The 20,512-nt window shown below is 46.1% G+C and overlaps 1 protein-coding gene across 3 annotated transcripts in view; it reads right to left on the bottom strand.

Moving 5' to 3' along the window:
- Positions 1-343: 343 nt before the first annotated feature.
- The window catches only part of LOC117367937 (ATP-binding cassette sub-family A member 9-like), a 174,314-nt gene continuing 154,145 nt past the window's right edge, over positions 344-20,512 (bottom strand). For all 3 annotated transcript variants that reach the window (XM_033961056.1, XM_033961057.1, XM_033961058.1), the window contains 8 exons: positions 17,235-17,398; positions 15,685-15,760; positions 12,128-12,222; positions 8,123-8,242; positions 4,012-4,152; positions 2,951-3,030; positions 1,904-1,959; positions 344-1,078 (listed from right to left, as the gene is read on the bottom strand). In XM_033961056.1, coding sequence (XP_033816947.1) covers positions 980-1,078; positions 1,904-1,959; positions 2,951-3,030; positions 4,012-4,152; positions 8,123-8,242; positions 12,128-12,222; positions 15,685-15,760; positions 17,235-17,398 — 831 coding nt within the window. In that variant the 3' untranslated portion in view covers positions 344-979. The remainder of the gene's footprint in view (positions 1,079-1,903; positions 1,960-2,950; positions 3,031-4,011; positions 4,153-8,122; positions 8,243-12,127; positions 12,223-15,684; positions 15,761-17,234; positions 17,399-20,512) is intronic.

The raw sequence follows: 20,512 nt of genomic DNA, 5'->3' as shown, positions 1-20,512 counted from the left end.
TTATCAGACAGATATTCAAACTCCCAACGTGTCGAGTCCTTGGCGTTTCTTGGAATGCTACACAGCTGTCAGCCCAAAGCCCACGGTACTAAATTAATCAGCCACATTCCAGCCGAGTGCAGCATAAGAAAATATGCAATCAGCCAAGGTCATCATAAACATTTTACACAAATTATAACCTGAAATCATTCACATTAAAACTCTTAAAACAATTGATCTGAGACTCCTAGCCCTTGGACGTTGAAATGCCAATCTGAAATCAAATGCCTCAGACAGCAGACAACAAGCAACGACACTGCCAGATCTGGCAGGTGACAGCAGACTTTAAGAAATACACACATGATGCTTCTAATTAGGTTTATAATAATAAAAGCTTCATTTATATCCCATCATACCTTTCAGTTCAAGACGGTTTACAACAAGAGAGGCTGCAGGAACGCAGCGAAGTTACTTCAAGAGCATGTAGTAGGAGAATTGAAAGTTTTAATACAGGAATCGGTCTAAGCGCTAGATGTGAATCTTACAGCAGTACAAAAATTGCTCCAAATATTTCAAAGCTATTATAAGCATACCAAGAGAAATTTATGAGGCTTTCTTTTATTAAGAAACAAGCTTAATTGTCAAAACGTTTATGTGCGTATCTAGAAACCCTGCCCTTATCTCACCCATGCTCCATCAATTTAAACATCCCCTCGCAGTTAGGTGCCATGGCATTAACGTAGGCTGTTATGGAATAGCGCTTGGTACATGTTAATTTCCTCTATATTAGTGTACGCCAGAGGCGTGTAACCACAGGCGCTTAAAGAATCGCCCTTCTTATAGGCAAGCCACGTGATCCAGTAATGGCCTTTAAACATTAAAAAAAAATAGCTTGAGTTGACAGCATTTGTCGAAAGTCAGTCTACAGAGTTTACGATATCACGATAATTGATACTGATGTTTAATCATTCTCAAGTATAAATAGAGGATGTCTAGGCTTTTAAATGTCCTCTTGCTGAAGCCGTTTCCAGTCAAATGTTGTATCCAAAGTCAAGTCAAAATCATCTCTTTCCTGTTCTTTTGTGAGTTCTAGGAAGACCTGCCAAAGAAAAAGCATTGGGTCCCTTAATATGCCAAAAGTTCACACCCACGTAGAGCTAGAGTATGTGAAAATAAATGCCTGAAGGAGAAGCCCCTGGATTTAATTCAGCACTGAAGTGGGGTTGCATTTCTGAAATTCTGAGATCTATTAATTAAAGTCAATCAATAGATATCTAAGGAGAGATCACACTCGGAGAGGTTTTCAACGAGTCATTCATACGCAAAGAAAACTCTCTAATGGACAACAGTGCTTTCACTGTGATTGGAGAGGAAAAATTCACCACAGAAATCCGCTTCCATGGTGGCCATTTTCTAGATGGAGCCGCTAGGGGCAAGAGCAAGTGGGGATCGCTCCTGCCCCAGCCTACCCCACCAGGGCTGATATGCTAGGCTCTAGGGGAAAGGGTCAGATTACGGCAAGGGTGCTGGGGGGGACTGATGTCAGCGGGGGTGGGGCAGATCATGTTGGGAGTGGGCTGGAGAGAGGGGTGCATATTCCCCCACCCATTTAAATCATTTAGAATATCAATTGGACTGTTTATAGAAGAGCTTCAACCTCATCGTTCTATAAAATTGCATGCCCAAATTTCTAACAAGCATTCAAATCTGTGCCAATTGCAAGCCCCGGGCACCATATTCGTGGGGGCGCCAGCTCCCGTCCTTCTCTCCGCCCCCCCCCCATTTTTTTCAGGTTCTCAACTGGAATTTAGATAGGTGTCTTGACCTGGGGGCCGCCGCGTGAGCGGACTGCTGGGCGCGATGAACCACTGGTCTGACCCAGCAGCGGAATTCTTATGTTTTTATGTGAAGAAGTATACTGTACCTGTTGTAGTGTGGACTGGGAAAAGTTGTATTCTTCCAGGTTAAACCTGCGTTTTGCTGTAAAGAAATGAACGGATGATTGAGTGGCTCCCACTCGTTCCCCAAATCCTTTGTTCTTTCCTCCTACCCAAAACCTTTTCCTGTGGTCACATCCTGTAAACTGAGACTGGCTGATAGAAGATGAATGAAATCCTGTTTCTTCCAGCCACTGCTTTCCAGGAAGTTCGTGGCTGGTGATCTCTTGGGATCATCACTGTGACACATTAGAATTTGGGTCTCTTGTGTGACATCCAGAATGAAGAACAATCTCAAATTGAGGTTTTTATACATAGAAACATGAAGGCAGATAAAGGCCAAATGGTCCATCAGTCTGCCCATCCACTATCTCCTAAAGCCCTGATTGGTCAAGCCAATCAGGGACTTAGGCTCCTCCCTCAGTATCCTGGATACAGAGGGAGATGCCTAAGGCCTGACTGACTCAGATGCCTAAGGCTCCACCCTTGGGAGGGGCCTTAGGCGTCTGAACTAATCAGGGCCTTTGGCCCCTCCCAATGCACACTAGGAGATCGCTTGCATAGTTTTTACTGGAGGTGGGCCCAGGTCAACGTTGATCGATTACTGGCTGGCTCCACTTCTTACTTGCTTTTTTAGGAAACTGCTGAAAGCAAACTTGTTTACAAAATTTTTGGAAAATTGATTTATATTTCACAGTGATTGTCTAGTTTTCTTTATTTGTTAAACCGCATTGAACTGAAAGGTTTTGCGGTATACAAATGGGATTCTATGTTATGTTATGTTTGCTGTAACCAAATTTTTCTTCATCAAAGTAATGCAGTGAAAACAAGCAGACCCACGAGGAGTATTTACTAAGAGGAAATCTTCATAGCTCACTAGCTAATTCCACTTTAACTAAGAATGATTACATTTAGGGCTAGATTCACTAAAAGGTACCTGTTTCGTAATAATGCACACTATGCTTGAAATGGTACACACTTACAGTACAGTGAGGGAATTTGAACCCTGATTCTACTACGCAGCTTTGTCTTACCATCCTGTAACATGCGAAATGCCAAGGCCAAGGAAGGCACATCTTCTAACGGTATCTTATAAACCAGCAACAGGGAGAACCTGAGACAAAAGAATATAGTTTCTTACATTTTGGTCCATTGTTACAACAAAGTACCATCAAAGAATTCCTGAGAATAAAATGTGCAGGCTTATTCCAAATTATCAACTTATTCCCCCCAAACTTTTGTCACTGAAAGCCTAAGCTCGGACTTGAAGGCATTGAGGAGATATGACTTGCAACTGGAGAGAGACTCGATCTTGAACGTCAAGACTACTTGATGCATGCATGGTTGTGGCATTGCCAGAGGTTGTGGCAAGAGCGGATAGCGTAGCTGGTTTTAAGAAAGGTTTGGACAAGTTCCTGGAGGAAAAGCCCATAGTTTGTTATTGGGAAAGACATGGGGGAAGCCACTGCTTGTCCTGGATTGGTAGCATGGAATGTTGCTTCTCCTTGGGTTTTGGCCAGGTACTAAGGACCTAGATTGGTCACCGTGAGAACGGGCTACTTGGCTTGATGGACCATTAGTCTGACCCAGTAAGGCTGTTCTTATGTTCCTATGGTTCTGTGATTGAACCAGTAGGCCACTCCTTTGTAAGGGATGATTATAAGAATGAGCTGAAGTGGACCAGAGAGCAGTCATTTGGCCAAGAGGAGAATTAATTGTTATAAAAATGGGTTTTTTAGTCTTCCACACACAAATGTTCATAAAGATACACAGTACGATAATTACTAAAACTACTCCCTTTCAAACTAAAATGGCCTCAAGTTACTATTTTCCTGCAAATTGCAAGATTTCAGTAGACTTCTCATAGAGGTCATCTTAGAGAGGCTAAGAGAAATTGCCCCAAAAGAGTAGACCAGGTTCTTTCAGAGGGGCCAGTTCTTTTGATGAAGCCGTTGAGGTAGAAACAGGGGTAGCTGCTCCTGGCCAAGCTCTTGGGTGCCAATGAGGATTTGAGGACCCATCCTCTAGTGCAGGTGCAGAGTTTTTACTGGAGGTGGGCCCAGGTCACCCTTTTGTAGCTTTTGTAACTCTGTACCTTTCCTGTCGGGCAGCCCCTGGGAAGATCCGCAGGATTTCGTGATGTATGGGATCCACTTGCTGAGATTCCTTCACTTTTATTTCCAGCAAATAACCTTTACCAAATTTTTTCTTTAGATGCTGGATGGACCCGATACACCTGAAAATTGAAACCCGACAGTTAGAATTAAGAAGGGAAAGTATTAATGAGTTCGAAATAGACGTTATCTTTGAATCTCAAAGTTGCTAATTATCTCTGTCAGTGCCATAGCGAAGGCACCCCTACGCCCTCTGCTCCCTTCCTTGCCCCCTCCGCTCCTTCCCCCCATTACCTCTTTAAATCTTTGCCAGTGCGTACAGCTTCTCCAGCCTGCTGTCTGCGCCGGTGTTGGATTTCCCTCTGATGTCACTTTCTGGCCCCCAAACCAGGACGTGTAGGTGCAAGCAGCAGGCCAGAGAAGTTGCTCAAGCAGGTGAAAATTTAAAGAGGTATCGGGGGGAGGGGGAGGGGGGAATGGAGGACACAAGCACCGCATGGGAGTTGCTGTCACCCCCAGTAAGACGGTGCCCAGGGTGGTCTGCCTCCCCTCCCCCGCCCTTCCTTACTATGCTACTGATCTCTGTGTACAGAAAGAAGGTCTTAACCCAACTACCAGAGTGGTTACGGGTGGAGAGATCTTCTGCTTGGTATAAAAGTGCCTAGAATACGTAAAGACAATAGAGTATTAATGGATACTTGGAAAACATTAAGATTTGTAGACAAATTAACTACTGATTCTATTTTAAAATCGAAACAACAGACTATTTGGGTAAACTCCAAGATACAAATAGGCGGGTTTAAGGTTGTCTGGAAGGATTGGATTAAAGCAGGTATAAGATCCTTAACGGAAGTAATTGATAATGGTAAGCTGCTTGATTTTTCACAATTGCAACATAAATATGGTCTGAATAAAAAACAAAGTTATAAGTGGTTGCAATTGAAGCAGGCTATTCAGGTGGGGTTCCCTGAATGGAAATCTTTAAATGAACATTACAGCTTAGAATTCTTATGTTTCCAGGCAGATTTTCTGGGACACCAGGCCGCAAAGTGGTATAAAATTATATCTAATTATTTGAATAAGAAACCAAAAAATGGATTAAGAGATATTTGGAGCATTGAGATTAAGCATCAGATTAATGCATCTCAATGGCCACGTATTTGGTCTTGGAGAATTAAAGGTACGATGTCGGCATCTATTAGGCAAACATGGTTCTTTTTGTTGCATAGAGCAGTGATTCCCAACCCTGTCCTGGAGGAACACCAGGCCAATCGGGTTTTCAGGCTAGCCCTAATGAATATGCATGAGAGAGATTTGCATATGATGGAAGTGATAGGCATGCAAATTTGCTTCATGCATATTCATTAGGGCTAGCCTGAAAACCCAATTGGCCTGGTGTTCCTCCAGGACAGGGTTGGGAACCACTGGCATAGAGCATTCTGGACCCCTACTAGATTACAAAAATTAGATTGCTCTAAGTCTAATAGATGCTGGCATTGTAAAATTGAAGTTGGAACTTTAGACCATCTTTTATTTTATTGTCCATGTATTCAGGCATTTTGGATATCAATCTGGGATCAAGTTAATCTAATGATGGAGAGTCGTGTGGCATTGTCCTATGACACAGTGGTTTTTGGAATGTGCATGAGGGCTAAATGCCAAATATCTGCAGCAAACAATAAATTACTGATGATTCTTACTGGTGTGGGAATTCATCAAATAACGACTAATTGGAAAGACTGTTCTAGACTGAATTGTAGTTTCTGGTGGAACTCAGTATGCCATATGTATAAGATGGAAAGATTTCTTGCAGTACAGAGGGGGCATTTTAAAAGGAGGTGTGGAGGCCATTAATTGAATATTATAATGATTAAGGTTTATTCTTTTTCCTTAGGGGATAATTTGTAGAAATGGGGGTGGGTGGGGGGGATAGGATAATCCAATTAAATAGCGGTATATTTCAACTGATTAATGGATATAAGAAACATGGTATATATGTATGAATAGAAAAGGAAAGGGGGTAAAATTATTGGAAATATGTTGTTATGAAATATTAGGGGATATATGTACTATGATGAGATATATTTGTTGTGCATTAATGTATATAATAAAATGAAAAAAGAGTTTGAGGAAGAAAGGGTGGGGGGAGGGATAGGTTAAAGTATGATTAATTGTATTAAAGAAGAGGGATGTCTAAGTATGTATATGTTTGGATAGATTATTTTATTGATATGGGAAGGGATGGGAGGTGGGTGGGGGGAATTAAAACATGTATAATAATATTGTGTAAGAATGTCAAGTGAGTTATGTGAATTAATTGTAATAATATTGTACACTTGTTGAGAGAAATAAAAAGGAATAAAGATTAAAAAAAAAAAAAAAAAAAAAAAGGTCTTAACCAATTTCTTCCATCAAAACGTTCTTTGACTTCAAGGAATTTCAATGGGACGTTAACACTTCCTCCTCTCATCTTTCTACTACTTGAATTTCTGTTGAACATCTCAAGTGTAAATAAATGTCAGAAATAGACGTCTAAGTTACAGATAAGAAATTCCTTCACAACGGAGTAAGCTGCAGTGCCCTTTCAAGTAGGGTTGCAAAGCCATCCGGACCCCCAGACATGCCCTCAAAAAGGAGGACATAGCCGGGGAAATCCGGACGTCTAGTAACCCTACTTTCAAGTCCCACGATATGTCAAATGCTACACGTGTATTACGCCTTGGCGCTGTGGACAGCAGAAGGCATCTGAAGTTCAGACTAGAGAATGACACGGTGAAAAAATTGGTCCCCGTCACCGCCCCGTCCCACCATCCTCTGCACCGCCCCGTCACCGTCATTCCCTTCACCGCCCCGTCACCGCCACTGCCACCCCATTCACCGCCCCGTCACCGCCACTGCAACCCCATTCACCGCCCCGTCACCGCTGCATACATAAAAGCCTCAAACGGGTACGATTTTATATACTTTTCCCCATTTCTAATATCTCCCCTATGTATCTGCCATTGCCCCCCCCCTGTGTCCATATACCATCCCCATGGCATGTCCCCTTTTTGTCTCTGTCCCTATGCCCCATGCACATAATTTCCCCTCTTTCTGTTACCTTCCTGTGTCCAGATTTTCCCTATCTTCCTCTTCCATACCAGTGTGTCTCTTCTTTTCAACCCCATCTAACTTTTTTCCCTCTTTCTTCCCCCCCCTGCTTCTAGCATCTGGCTCACCTGCCTGTCCTTCCCTTTCTTTCCTGCTGTGGGTTTTTCTTTCCGTTTTCATCCCCTTGGCCCAGAATCCTTTTCCCTTTCACTCCCTCCTTACAGTCTGAGCCGGGAACACGGGTGATTGCACGGTCCTCGCAGCCCCCACCCGCCTGCCCAATCGATCCTAGTGTTTAGCCAGCTCTCTCCCTTCTCCTCACCTTAATTTGCAGGCTTTCTTTTTCAGCGACCTGCACGCTTTCCCAAAGAGCCGCACACGCGCGGCTGCTCAGTGTTCAATCTTCTGCTCTGCTGCAACTTCCTGTTTCCGGTTGCGTCAGAGCAGAAGATCGAAACTGAGCAGCAGCGGCTCTTTGATAGCGTGCGGGTCGCCGAAAAAGAAAATCTACAAACTAAGGTGAGGAGAAGGGAGAGAGCTGGCTAAACACTAGAATCGATTGGGCAGGCGGGTGTGAGCTGCGGGGACCACGCGATCCTTCATGCCTCACTGCGGGGACAAGACCCATTCACCGCCCCGCGTGCGGTGAATGGCCTTGTCCCCGTCGCCGCAGCGACTGCTAGTTTTCTTCCCCGTTTTCGGCGGTGACCCGCGGCTAAAATGCGGTGGCCGCGGGTAAACAGCCACCGTGTCATTCTCTAGTTCAGACTGCTCTAAATATCTGAAGAGATGGGTTTCACAAAGCATCATATAAGCGTTACGGAGTGGAATCTTCCGGACCTTCTGCTTTATATTCTACTTATCACATTAATGAAGCTGCCGTGGACTATTTCAGACATGGATTCTTATTTTGCTCTGGTGTGGTGTTCGCTTCAGCCGAAATCTCTGATGTTCACTGAAAGGGGGGGGGAAGACATGCGACAGTGATGTGTTGCAGCTTACCGGAGCTTTCCGGAAACCATGATGGCCACCCGGTCACACACCGCCTCGGCCTCTTCCATGTAGTGGGTGGTGAGAATGGCTCCTCGCTCCTTGTTCTTAAACGCAGCCCGAATTGCTCTCCTGTAATCAAGAAATCACTGGAGGAAAAGCGGCAGGCTTCCTCGTTATCCTTTCAAGCGCCATCTTTCCCCAAACACAGAAACCCTAAGCAAATGTAAAAGGCGTTGCCACCCCTCAGTGAGTGGAACGTCTCCCTCCCCCCCCACCCCTGGGACCTTTGATTGTTTTCTCTGCTGAATTCCCGACCCAGTGAACAGAACAAGGCAACATTTTCACCGAAGGGGACATGCTATACATTTATTTCCCCTCTTCCCTGCCTCTCCTGCCGCGCATGCGTGCACCCCTTCCCTTCCCCCCCCCATACCTTTTTATGTTCGGCGCGAGCAGCCACAAAGAAGCTGCTCGCATCAGCTTTGGTGCTCTCCAATGCCATTTCATTGTGCGCAGGACCCGGAAGTGACATCAGAGAGAACCAGCACTGACGCGGGCAGCAGGTTCGCGATACTGCTTGCGCTGGGAAAATTAAAGAGGTACGAGAGGAGGGAAGGGTTGGGAAGGGAAATGGCATACGGCAGGGGTTAGTGGGACGGTGCGAGAGGGTGGAGAGGAGAAAGGATTCTGGCGTCCCCACCAAGACGGCACCCATGGCGGACAGCCCCCCCCCCTCTTATGACACTACTGAATATGCCTCCATGTGATCTTCTGGGATACTTAGGCCCTTTTCTACGAGACTACGATAGCAGTTTTCAGCGCGGTGAGCCGCGTTGAATGGTCCGCGCTGCTACCGACGCTCATAGAGGTTCTCTTTTTTAGAGGGGGGGGGGAAAGAAATGTATTTATTTCATTTTTTTTTATTTATAACATTTTATTGAAGGAATCAAATATATTTCCACAATTATAATATGTCCAAACATATTTCTAGCATTCCTCCAAAATAAATTTCCATATGACCTATTTCATTCCTCTCTACACCCCCCCCCATTTCCTTCCCCCCTTCCTTTCCCTCCCCCATCCCTTTCATTACCAATTATAACATTTAATTCATTCAAAACACACCTTTTTAAACACACAAAGCATTAATAACTTCTTGCTGTCACCACTGTGATTTAGATACATATTTCTTCATATTAACTCCATTTACCTACATTAGGACCCCTGAGGAAGGAATGTTTGTTCGAAACACGGACCGTGTTGGGTCCGGTCTTATCAGTCCTTTGGGAAACAAACTGATTTATGTTACTTATGATTGTTTAATAAAGTCTTGGCGTCCTGTACATCATCACTGCAGTTTCTGTTTTCTGCGTTCTTAGACTAATTAGGGGAGAGTGTGGCGCAGTGGTTAAAGTTACAGCCTCAGCACCCTGAGGTTGTGGGTTCAAACCCACACTGCTCCTTGTGACCCTGGGCAAATCCCCCCATTGCCCCAGGTACATTAGATAGAATGTGAGCCCTCCAGGACAGACAGGGAAAAATGCTTGAGTGCCTGAATAAATTCATGTAAACTGTTCTGAGATCCCCTGAGGGTATAAATAAATAGTGTGAAAAGCTTCAGCCTCTGATAACCAGAGCAGGTGTTGTGATGTCATAATGCCTCATTCCACCAATAAGAGCCAACCTCATCAGTGATGTCACAATGGCTGGATTGTCCTACACTTGGATCATTTTGCTACATTCTGATTTCTAGAGTGCTGCAGTGGTTAAAGCTACAGCCTCACCACCCTGAGGTTGTGGGTTCAAACCCACGCTTCTCCTTGTGACCCTGAGCAAGTCACTTAATCCCCCCATTGCCCCAGGAACATTAGATAGAATGTGAGCCCTCCAGGACAGACAGGAAAAAACGCTTGAGTACCTGAATAAATTCATGTAAACCGTTCTGAGCTCCCTTGGAAGAACGGTATAGAAAAAAAAAAAAAAATTACACCTTGGCTTCAGAAGTTGCACTGGCTGCCAGTGGCATTTAGAGTAGAGTATAATCTTTGTATGGTACAATTCCGGACTATTTTGAAGAGCAAGACTATTGCAACTCTATCTACTTAAGCCTAACTAAGAAAAACCTCCACAGACTCCAACGGATTCAGAATGCCACGGCCAAGCTCATCTTCGCTAAAAGTAAATTTGACCATGTCTCCCCGCTCCTGGCCAAGCTCCACTGGCTTCCGATAATCGCCAGGGTCCACTATAAATGCGCCTGTTTAACTTTCAAAATCCTATATGGTATCCTCCCTCCCTTTCTTGGAATTCCTCAAACCCTAATACCACCAGATCCTCCCACAAATTAAAACTATCCTTCCCCTCGCTAAAAGGCATTTCCCACACAGGAAAGCTAGGGACCTCCCTCCACTTCAAAATCACTGAGCTCTGGAACAACCTTACCTCCCCTCTTCGGTACTTGAGCTCTCTCCAAGTTTTCCGCAAACATCTGAAAACCTGGCTTTTCTCAAAAAATGTAAGTCTCCCTCCAACTTAGGAATCAAGGAAACTCTTATATCTTGGCATCCCAAGTGCTCTCAATTTTCTTCACACTTCTACCTCTAACCCTCTGTTGTAGTTCCTTCCTATTTCTCCTACTGTAAACCGCGTCGAGCTCTACGAACGTGGAGATGATGCGGTATACAAACCTAAGGATTAGATTAGATTAGATTTATCATCCCAAAAGACTGTTGCGTTCTGAAAGTTCCGCTTTGTTCAAAGCCAATGTGAATCCGAAGTATGTCTAAACTTGTGCATTGACCTTTTATTGTGCTGGGGTGAAATGATAGAATTCGCTGGCGGGGCAGTTGAGAAAATGCGCCGACAGAGGAACTTTCAGGAATCTCCTCAAAACGCAACCATTTGCTAATGCTTTTTTATAGGGTCTGACTAGTCCTGTTCGAGGAATTATTCTGAATTTAAATTTTGATGATTTGTCTCTTTTTTTGGTACTGTTTTTTTAAGGCATTATGTATGTGGATATCTGTAAACCGCCTAGGACCTAGACCAGGGATGAGCAACTCCAGTCCTTCAGGTTGGGTCCGGTCGGGTCAGGTCCGGTCCTTCAGGTCGGGTTTTCAGGATTTCCCCAATGAATATGCATTGAAAGCAGTGCATGCAAATAGATCTCATGCATATTCATTGGGGAAATCCTGAAAGCCTGAATGGATTCCGGCCCTCAAGGACCGGAGTTGCCCACCCCTGATCCAGATAGTATAGAAATGTTTAAAAATAAATAAATAAATAAAAGAACCATGTATATCAGGGGTCTCAAAGTCCCTCTTTGAGGGCTGCAATCCAGTCGGGTTTTCAGGATTTCCCCAATGAATATGCATGAGATCTATGTGCCTGCACTGCTTTCAATGCATATTCATTGGGGAAATCCTGAAAACCTGACTGGTTTGCGGCCCTCAAGGAGGGACTTTGAGATCCCTGATGTATATATACTTCATGCTTTACAGCAGGCTTGTTCAACCCCTTTCTATCAGGGGTCACATTTTACATTTTGTAGCATTCGTAGGGCCAAAACACATGTTTTTATCAAAATATAAGTGTGTTGTCCCCTCTCTGGCCTTCACCCAGTCTTCTCTTGCTCTCTCTCATGTACCCTTCCTCCAATCTTCACCTGGCTTCCGCTGCAGAAGAAACAGGGTGATTCCTGCGTCTCCACTGCGGCCCAGCTCTCTGGAAGCTTGAGCCACATGGTGCCAGAAGTTCAGGTTTGTTTTGCCGTTTCAAGTCTCGAAACCGCAAGACTAATCTGAAATTCCAACACTGCATGGCTGAAGCTTACGGAGAACCGAGACACGGTGGGGGAAGCAGGAATTCTGCTTCAAGCACAAGAATTGGCATGCTTCCGAGGGCCAGAACAAAGCGCTTGGTGGGCCAGATTCTGGCCCATAGACCATAGGTTGGATAGTAAAGTGAGAGATATGTGTGAGCTCTGTCTTCTATTAACTGGAAGTCATTTCTTACCACACTTGCTGTTGGCCTTTAGGGTCCAGTCCAGTTGAGGGCTCATCTAAGATTACAACTGTCGGGTTACCCAGCATGCTCAGTGCAAAACTTACCTACATGGAGGAGAAACCAGACTCACCATATTTGATTTTAGGATCAACAATGACATCACTGAGGAGTCCAGAAACCATATTTTTATAGGTCTAAAAAAAATGCCGTGTAAATATGAATAAGAACAAAAGAATATCCATCCTGGAAGAGACCAAAGGTCCATCATGCCCAATCTCCTTTTTCCAATCCGGGTCAAACATACCGGGCAGGATCTCCACTGGTAGATGGAATCCATGCTTCTTACCCCCAGGGATAAGTATTGGATTCTTCCAAATTTATGTTAATAATGGTTTATGGACTTTTCCTCCAGAAACATGTAAACCTTTCATAAACTCAGCTACATTCATTGCTTTCAGCTCATCTGTCATCAAATGGTTTGCCTCTTGTATTTTTGGGACTCATATAAAGTACTCATGGACTTTGAAGGGGCTTCCACTCAAAAAAACATCAGAGTAAGGGCTCATTTTGGAAACGCTTTTCTTGGTTTTTAAATGTAGGGAAAGAGTGCAGGTACAAGAAAGAGGGGAGACGAGGCTCACCTCATAGCTACGAGGGTTCTTCAAAACGTTTCTGCACTTTCATATTTTCACTCCCAACCAAAACCATTCTTTTCTGATGGCTGGGAAAACATATGGAATGGACTTCCTGGTTCTATCTGAACGATAGAATATAGAAACATAGAAAAAAAGACGGCAGATAAGGGCCGCGGCCCATCCAGTCTGCCCACCCCAATGACCCTCCCCTATTTAGCTCTGTGCAGGGATCCCACGTGACGATCCCATTTCTTCTTAAAATCAGGCACGCTGCTCGCCTCGATCACCTGAAGTGGAAGTCTATTCCAGCGATCAACCACTCTTTCGGTGAAAAAGTATTTCCTGGTGTCGCCGTGCAATTTCCCGCCCCTGATTTTCCATGGATGTCCGCTTGTTGCCGTCGGACCTTTGAGAAAGAAGATATCTTCCTCTACCTCGATACGGCCCGTGAGGTATTGCAATCGCAATTGTTTCGAAAAACCTTAAAAAACCTGCTACTCTCACAATACCTAAATAGTTTACCTGCAGAATGTACTAATCGCTAACATTGCAAGATCTACTTTTATGATAGACCAAGGGTTTCTTTTACGAAGGTGTGCTATGCATTTTAGCGCGCACTGAATCAACGCATGCGCTAACTGCTAACACGCCCATGGGATAACATGCACACGTTAGCGTGTGACAGGGGTAGGGAACTCCGGTCCTCGAGAGCCGTATTCCAGTCGGGTTTTCAGGATTTCCCCAACGAATATGCATGAGATCTGTTTGCGTGCACTGCTTTCAATGCCTATTCATTGGGGAAATCCTGAATGCCCGACTGGAGTACGGCTCTCGAGGACCGAAGTTCCCTACCCCTGGCGTGTGATAATATTTACCGCGCAATAAAAAGCATAGCGCACCTTTGTGAAAGAGGGGGTAAATTAATTTCTACTACCCTTACTTCTCCTTATTTTATGTATATTCTGGTCTCCTGATTACTTGTGAGCCGAGTCGAGCTCCAATAAGAAGACTAGATTCGATTAGATACTGGAAAACTGGGTGACTACGTGGAAAAGTGATGCAATTTGCTTTCGAGATATTTAATAAATAGTGTTTAAAAATAAAAGTACAGAATGAGTGCCAAGATTTCTGTATATCTCTGGTTGCAAACACCATCATTTTTTCCGGTTTGAATAATTTCCTGAAATTGGATGCCTGCATTTTGGCAAGGTTGTTCGTTCGTCTGGAGATGCGATACATCATTCTAACATGGAGAGCTTGTATCCTATCCAGTGATCGAAGATACCTTGGGCGCAGTCCACATCATCTGACTGACCACATTTCAGCAAGAACTCTGGGAACCATAGGCAGGTTTGGAACCCATTCAATAGTCACCAATTACATAAATCTACAGAACTAACAGGTAAAACTTGCAAAAAGGGTATTATGAGACAGATTCCAAATGATTTTACCTGAGTAACTAAACAGATAAACACGTAACATCACCATTTGCCAACCGACCTTACTGTTTAAGGCTGAAATTATTTTCCATGCACTGCCCTATATTGGGCCAGAGGTAGGGTGGAGCTGCAGTAGGGCTTTTACTCCCATGGATAAAGCGTAGGTTGTAAAAAAAATCACTCCTGTAGACAAGAATGTTGTCAACTGGCTTGGATCAAAGAAAATACAAAATTTTCAGTGATGAGAAATATACTATTTTATGGGGTGTCAGAAAGACCTTTTGAAGTAAACTTCAAAAAATTCTTAAGATCTTCATTCATCCCCTATGGCTTTGTAAGTAGTCAATTAGATAATTATTCACTCATAGTAAATTATATAGAAAAGATAATAACTTAGCTTTTTTTCATTTCTTTCTTTTTTTCTTTTTCTATTAATTGCGTTGCACTGCTTTCTCTAGCGGTCAGCATATATCGCTCCCCTGCCGACGCGTTTCGCCTATCTTTGTCAAGGCATGGGGTCTGAATCATTAAATTTCTTAGAAGCCGCTGAACACTATAGATAGGAGCATTTAATGATTCAGACCCCATGCCTTGACAAAGATAGGCGAAACGCGTCGGCAGGGGAGCGATATATGCTGACCGCTAGAGAAAGCAGTGCAACGCAATTAATAGAAAAAGAAAAAAAGAAAAAAAAGAAATAAATGAAAAAAAGCTAAGTTATTATCTTTTCTATGTAATTTACTATGAGTGAATAATTATCTAATTGACTACTTACAAAGCCATAGGGGATGAATGAAGATCTTAAGAATTTTTTGAAGTTTACTTCAAAAGGTCTTTCTGACACCCCATAAAATAGTATATTTCTCATCACTGAAAATTTTGTATTTTGGTTGATCTGTCTTGAGTTCACTTTAAGAATTGTTAGATTGGATCAAAGAAGACATATTTTTTCATACGATATTGTATCACACATTTACAAGGATGTCGAAGATAAAAAGTCACCCCCAAAGCTATAACCCCTGGTTTTAAAAGAAGACATTCACGTCTCCTTCTTTGCATATCTCGAGCCAGATCTGGAAAAATCAATATTTTAAGTCCCATAAATCTTGTCTACAGCACCTCAGGTTTAAGGGGAAATAAGAGGATAATTGACTATTGTTAACCTGTCTCAGCCTCAAGGGCCTATTTTCTTTTATATAACAATTTAGCTTGCTAATATTACCTTAATTTTCCGCTATGTATACCTTGGATCCTTATTGTGGACTAGAGCTGAAGTTAAGCTATAATGATTTTCTTTGTAATAAGTTTGGGATGTAGAATGATTATATTAGTGCTTTATTGGCTTATCTTTATTTTTCTGTACAAGTCATACTTGAATTGTAAATTGAAAGTTATAAATTTAAAAAAAAAAAAAAAATCACTCCTATATTACTGTATAAAATTCTGAAGGCAAAGTCTTTGCTCTTTAGCAAAAAGTGAAGGGAACACTCACTTTTCGAGTTATTCCTGCGGATAATTTTTTGGCTGGTTTTTCAAGATGCTCCTTCAAGTCCAAAGCATTCACTATGCTGGAAAAAGGAAAAAAAAAAAAAAAATAATGAAAGGCAATATTTTGTTCTTGCTAGTATCTTTCTGTGAAAAAGTGAAGCCTGAAAAACAGACCCCCATGACAAGTACTGCATTTATGTTTTGAGCTATCAGAAAGCTGCAGGAAGGTATGCTGTAGATAGAACATAAGAATTGCCGCTGCTGGGTCAGACCAGTCCGCTCACGCAGTGGCCCTTAGATCAAAGACCAGTGCTCTAAATGAGTCCAGCCTCACCTGCGTACGTCCCAGTTTAGCAGGAACTTGTCCAGGTTAGTCTTGAAACCCTGGAGGGTGTTTTCCCCTACACTAGCCTCTGGAAGAGCGTTCCAGCTCTTCACTACTCTCTGGGTGAAGAAGAACTTCCTTACGTTTGGACGGAATCTATCTCCTTTTAACTTTAGAGAGTGCCCTCTCATTCTCCCCACCTTGGAGAGGATGAACAGTCTGTCTTTATAGAATATTTGTTCCTGCACCAACTCCGTCAGATGACATCACCCATTTGTGAGGCAATCCTGCTTCTCTTTGGAGGACCCAATTAATCAGACACACCTTCTTAATTGCCCCAAAAACGGGACTGGAGGGAAACAGAGCTTCTCGATCCTCCCCCAGAGGCACAGTTAACCAGTCAGATTTTCAGAATTACTCAGTGAATTTCACGAGATAGATTTGCATATCATGGAGATCATTTATATGAAAACTATCTCATGCAAACCCAACTGGCTAGGCAGTGGAGTAGCGAGAGAGGTTGGCGCCCGGGGCAGTGGCATCCAGCATCGCTGTGCTGTGCCCCGCCCCTCATCGCTTGAGCGTCTCCCCCCCTCACCTCTCGAGATGTTCACTAGCGCAAGCAGAATCTTCTACCAGCTGCTCGCGCCGGCCTCAACTCCTTTCTGATGTCACATCCTGGTCCCACTACCAGGAAATGATGTCAGAAGAGAGCCAAGTGTGGCATGAGCAACAGGTGGAAGATGGTAATCACGTTGATGAACATTTCAAGAGGTGCACGTGAGGGGGCAGAAAGGAGAGGCACCAACTCAGGCGTCGCTGCGAAGACGGCACCCGGGGCTGTCTGCCCCCCGCCCTCCCCTCTCCCACACTTACTATGCCACGGTGGCTGGGTATGCCTCCAGGAACAGGCTGAGAAACATTGGTTTAGAGCAGAGGTGTCCAACCCCCAGCCCTCGCCAGGTCAGGTTTTCAAGAATGAAAACCCCAATGAATATGCTTGAGATCTATTTGCATACGATGGAAGCAGTGCATGCAAACAGATCTCGTGCCAGTTCATTAGGGGAAATCCTGAAAACCCGACTGGATTGCAGCCCTCAAGGGCCGAGGTTGGACAGCCCCGGTCTAGACTGTCAGCTGGTGCATCCGAGTCTCGGTAAATCTGAATAATTAGCAGCACTGTCCATCGCTCTGTAACTTGTTCAACTTGGATCATTTGTTCTGTTTACCGTTTGAGAACAACATCTGTCTCCTCTTTCTTTATTCCTCTGACAGCAGCATAAATCTCCAGATGTCGCTTCACAGTAATGTGGGGCCAGAGGCAGTTGTCCTGGGCACAGTATCCTAAAAATCCAGTTGAGCCCTCGTCAGCATCCTTCTCTCTGATGATCACCTGCAGAATCAGCCTATTAGTTGGGTTTCAGAGAACAGAGACATACGGCTTTCAATCGGGCACTTTCCTATTGCTTCTCTGGGCTTCCAGACAGTGGCGTACCTAGGGGGGGGCGGGGGGGGGGGGCGGGCCGCCCCGGGTGCCAGCCCTAAGGGGGTGTTCCCGGCCTTGCCGTTCAGTCCCCCGCCACCCCCGAAGGACCGCTCGCCCCACTGACCTTCCTGCACCACCTGTGAAGCAGCCCGCAGCAGGATCGCAAAGTCAGCGTCAGCATCCCTGCGCTGCTTCCTGCGCCGCGATCCCGCCCCTCCTCTGACGTCAGAGGAGGGGCGGGACCATGGCGCAGGAAGCAGCGCAGGGATCGCTGACGCTGACTTCGCGATCCTGCTGCGGCTGCTTCATAGGTGGTGCGGGGAGGCCAGGGGGGCGAGCGGTCCTTCGGGGTGGGTCGGGGCATCAGGCCTTCAGGGTGGGGCGGGCGGGCAGGCAAGCAGGCTTTCAAGGGGGAGGGGGGTGACAGGCAGGCAGGCAGGCCTTCAAGGGGGGACAGGCCTTCGGGGGGGGGTGCAGACCTTCAAGGGGTGCAGGCCTTCAAGGGGGGCAGGCAGGCCTTCAGGGGGGTGCAGGCCTTCGGGGGGGTGTAGGCCTTTGGGGGGGTGCAGACCTTCAAGGGGGTGCAGGCCTTCAAGGGGGGGAACAGGCCTTCAAGGGGGGAAAGGCAGGCAGGCCTTCAAGGGGGGGGACAGGCCTACAAGGGGGGGGGGACAGGCCTTCAAGGGGGGGTGCAGGCCTTCAAGGGGGGTGCAGGCCTTCAAGGGGGAGACAGGCCTTCAAGGGGGGGAAAGGCAGGCAGGCAGGCCTTAAAGGGGGGACAGGCCTACAAGGGGGGGACAGGCCTACAAGGGGGTGGGACAGGCCTTCAAGGGGGGGACAGGCCTTCAAGGGGGGGACAGGCCTTCGGGGGGGTGCAGACCTTCAAGGGAGTGCAGGCCTTCGGGGGGGGGGGGGCAGTCCTTCAAGGGGGTGCAGGCCTTCAAGGGGGGGGAAGGCAGGCAGGCAGGCCTTCAAGGGGGGGACAGGCCTACAAGGGGGGGAGAAGGTACAAGGGGGTGGTACAAGCCTTCAAGTGGGGGACAGGCCTTCGGGGGGGGGTGCAGACCTTCAAGGGAGTGCAGGCCTTCGAGGGGGGTGGTGCAGGCCTTCAAGGGGGTGCAGGCCTTCAAGGGGGGGAACAGGCCTTCAAGGGGGGAAAGGCAGGCAGGCCTTCAAGGGGGGGGACAGGCCTACAAGGGGGGGGACAGGCCTACAAGGGGGGGGGGACAGGCCTTCAAGGGGGGGTGCAGGCCTTCAAGGGGGTGCAGGCCTTCAAGGGGGAGACAGGCCTTCAAGGGGGGGAAAGGCAGGCAGGCAGGCCTTAAAGGGGGGACAGGCCTACAAGGGGGGGACAGGCCTACAAGGGGGGGGGACAGGCCTTCAAGGGGGGGACAGGCCTTCAAGGGGGAGACAGGCCTTCGGGGGGGTGCAGACCTTCAAGGGAGTGCAGGCCTTCGGGGGGGGGGTGCAGTCCTTCAAGGGGGTGCAGGCCTTCAAGGGGGGGAAAGGCAGGCAGGCAGGCCTTCAAGGGGGGGACAGGCCTACAAGGGGGGGAGAAGCTACAAGGGGGTGGTACAAGCCTTCAAGTGGGGGACAGGCCTTCGGGGGGGGGGTGCAGACCTTCAAGGGAGTGCAGGCCTTCGAGGGGGGTGGTGCAGGCCTTCAAGGGGGTGCAGGCCTTCAAGGGGGGACAGGCCTTCAAGGGGGGAAAGGCAGGCAGGCAGGCCTTCAAGGGGGGACAGGCCTACAAGGGGGGGGGGAGAAGCTACAAGGGGGTGGGACAGGCCTTCAAGTGGGGGACAGGCCTTCGGGGGGGTGCAGGCCTTCGGGGGGTGCAGACCTTCAAGGGGGGGACAGGCAGGCAGGCCTTCAAGGGGGGGACAGGCCTACAAGGGGAAGGGACAGGCCTTCAAGGGGGGTGCAGGCCTTCAAGGTGGGACAGGCAGACCTTTAAGGGGGGACAGGCCTTTGGGGGGGGACCATGATTTAGAAGTACACGGAGGGAAGGGGGTGTTCAAAGAGACATGCATATGCCAAACTTTGGGGGGGGGAAGAAATAATGGGTCTGAAAATAGAGGAGAGGGAGAGAGATGATGGACCATGGGATTTAGGGAGGGAAGGAACAGAAAGGGAGAGAAATTGGACACAAGGGATGGTGTGGAGGAGGGATAGAGATACTGGATAGGAGGGTAATTAGGAAAAGAAAGGGAGAGATGGTGGACTCTGGGATGGTGGGGAAGGAGGGAGAGATGCCGGATGAAAGGGTATTTAAGAAAAGGTGGATCTGTGGAGGGAGATGAAAAAAAGGAAAGATACCAGACTTCCTGGGAAGGGAAGGGAAATGGAAAGGGAGGACAGAGTTGGCAGATGGATGGTTAGCATGCAGAAAGAAGGAGACCCTGGCAAGCAAGTTATCAGAAGAAAACCAGAGCCTTGGACCAACAAGATTTGAAATATAACCAGACAACAAAAGGTAGAAAAATTAATTTTATTTTCTGTTTTGTGATTATAACATGTCAGATTTGAAATGTGTATCCTGCCAGAGCTGGTGTTGGACTGCAAACGTGAGCTAGGATTTAACAGAGAGAGGAAAAGTCCTTTTTGTTTCTTTATTTTATTTACACCACAGCGCCAGTGTGGTTAGGAGAAGCCAAAGGGGGTGAAAAAGCTATAAAACCCACCAGGAGTTTTGAAAAAAATCACCCAACTGGGCAGGAAAATCGAATTGAAAAACCAATTCAATAGGGCTGAATCGAATCAAAAATTTTTTTTCCTGTATCTGGCAGCATTAGTTTGCGCTACTGTCTTAGACTTTAGGACCTGGGATTGGGGAGAGATGGCATCCTCAGTACTTTATAATGCAAGTGAAACGAGGATTTGGTCAGACTTTTGAAGGGTCTGCAGAAAAAAAATATTGTATAGGCCGGGGACATGAGACAGCAGGAAATGGGAACTTTTCTTCGTTCTATTTTTGTGAATGGAAAGGCTGAGGATGTCAGAGAGGTCAGTTAAAATATGTGC

This window comes from Geotrypetes seraphini, chromosome 10, assembly GCF_902459505.1.
Source record: "Geotrypetes seraphini chromosome 10, aGeoSer1.1, whole genome shotgun sequence".
NCBI classification, from domain to species: Eukaryota; Metazoa; Chordata; class Amphibia; order Gymnophiona; family Dermophiidae; genus Geotrypetes; species Geotrypetes seraphini.
Note: the sequence above shows the minus strand (reverse complement) of the source record. Positions and strands in the feature narration are given on the sequence as shown.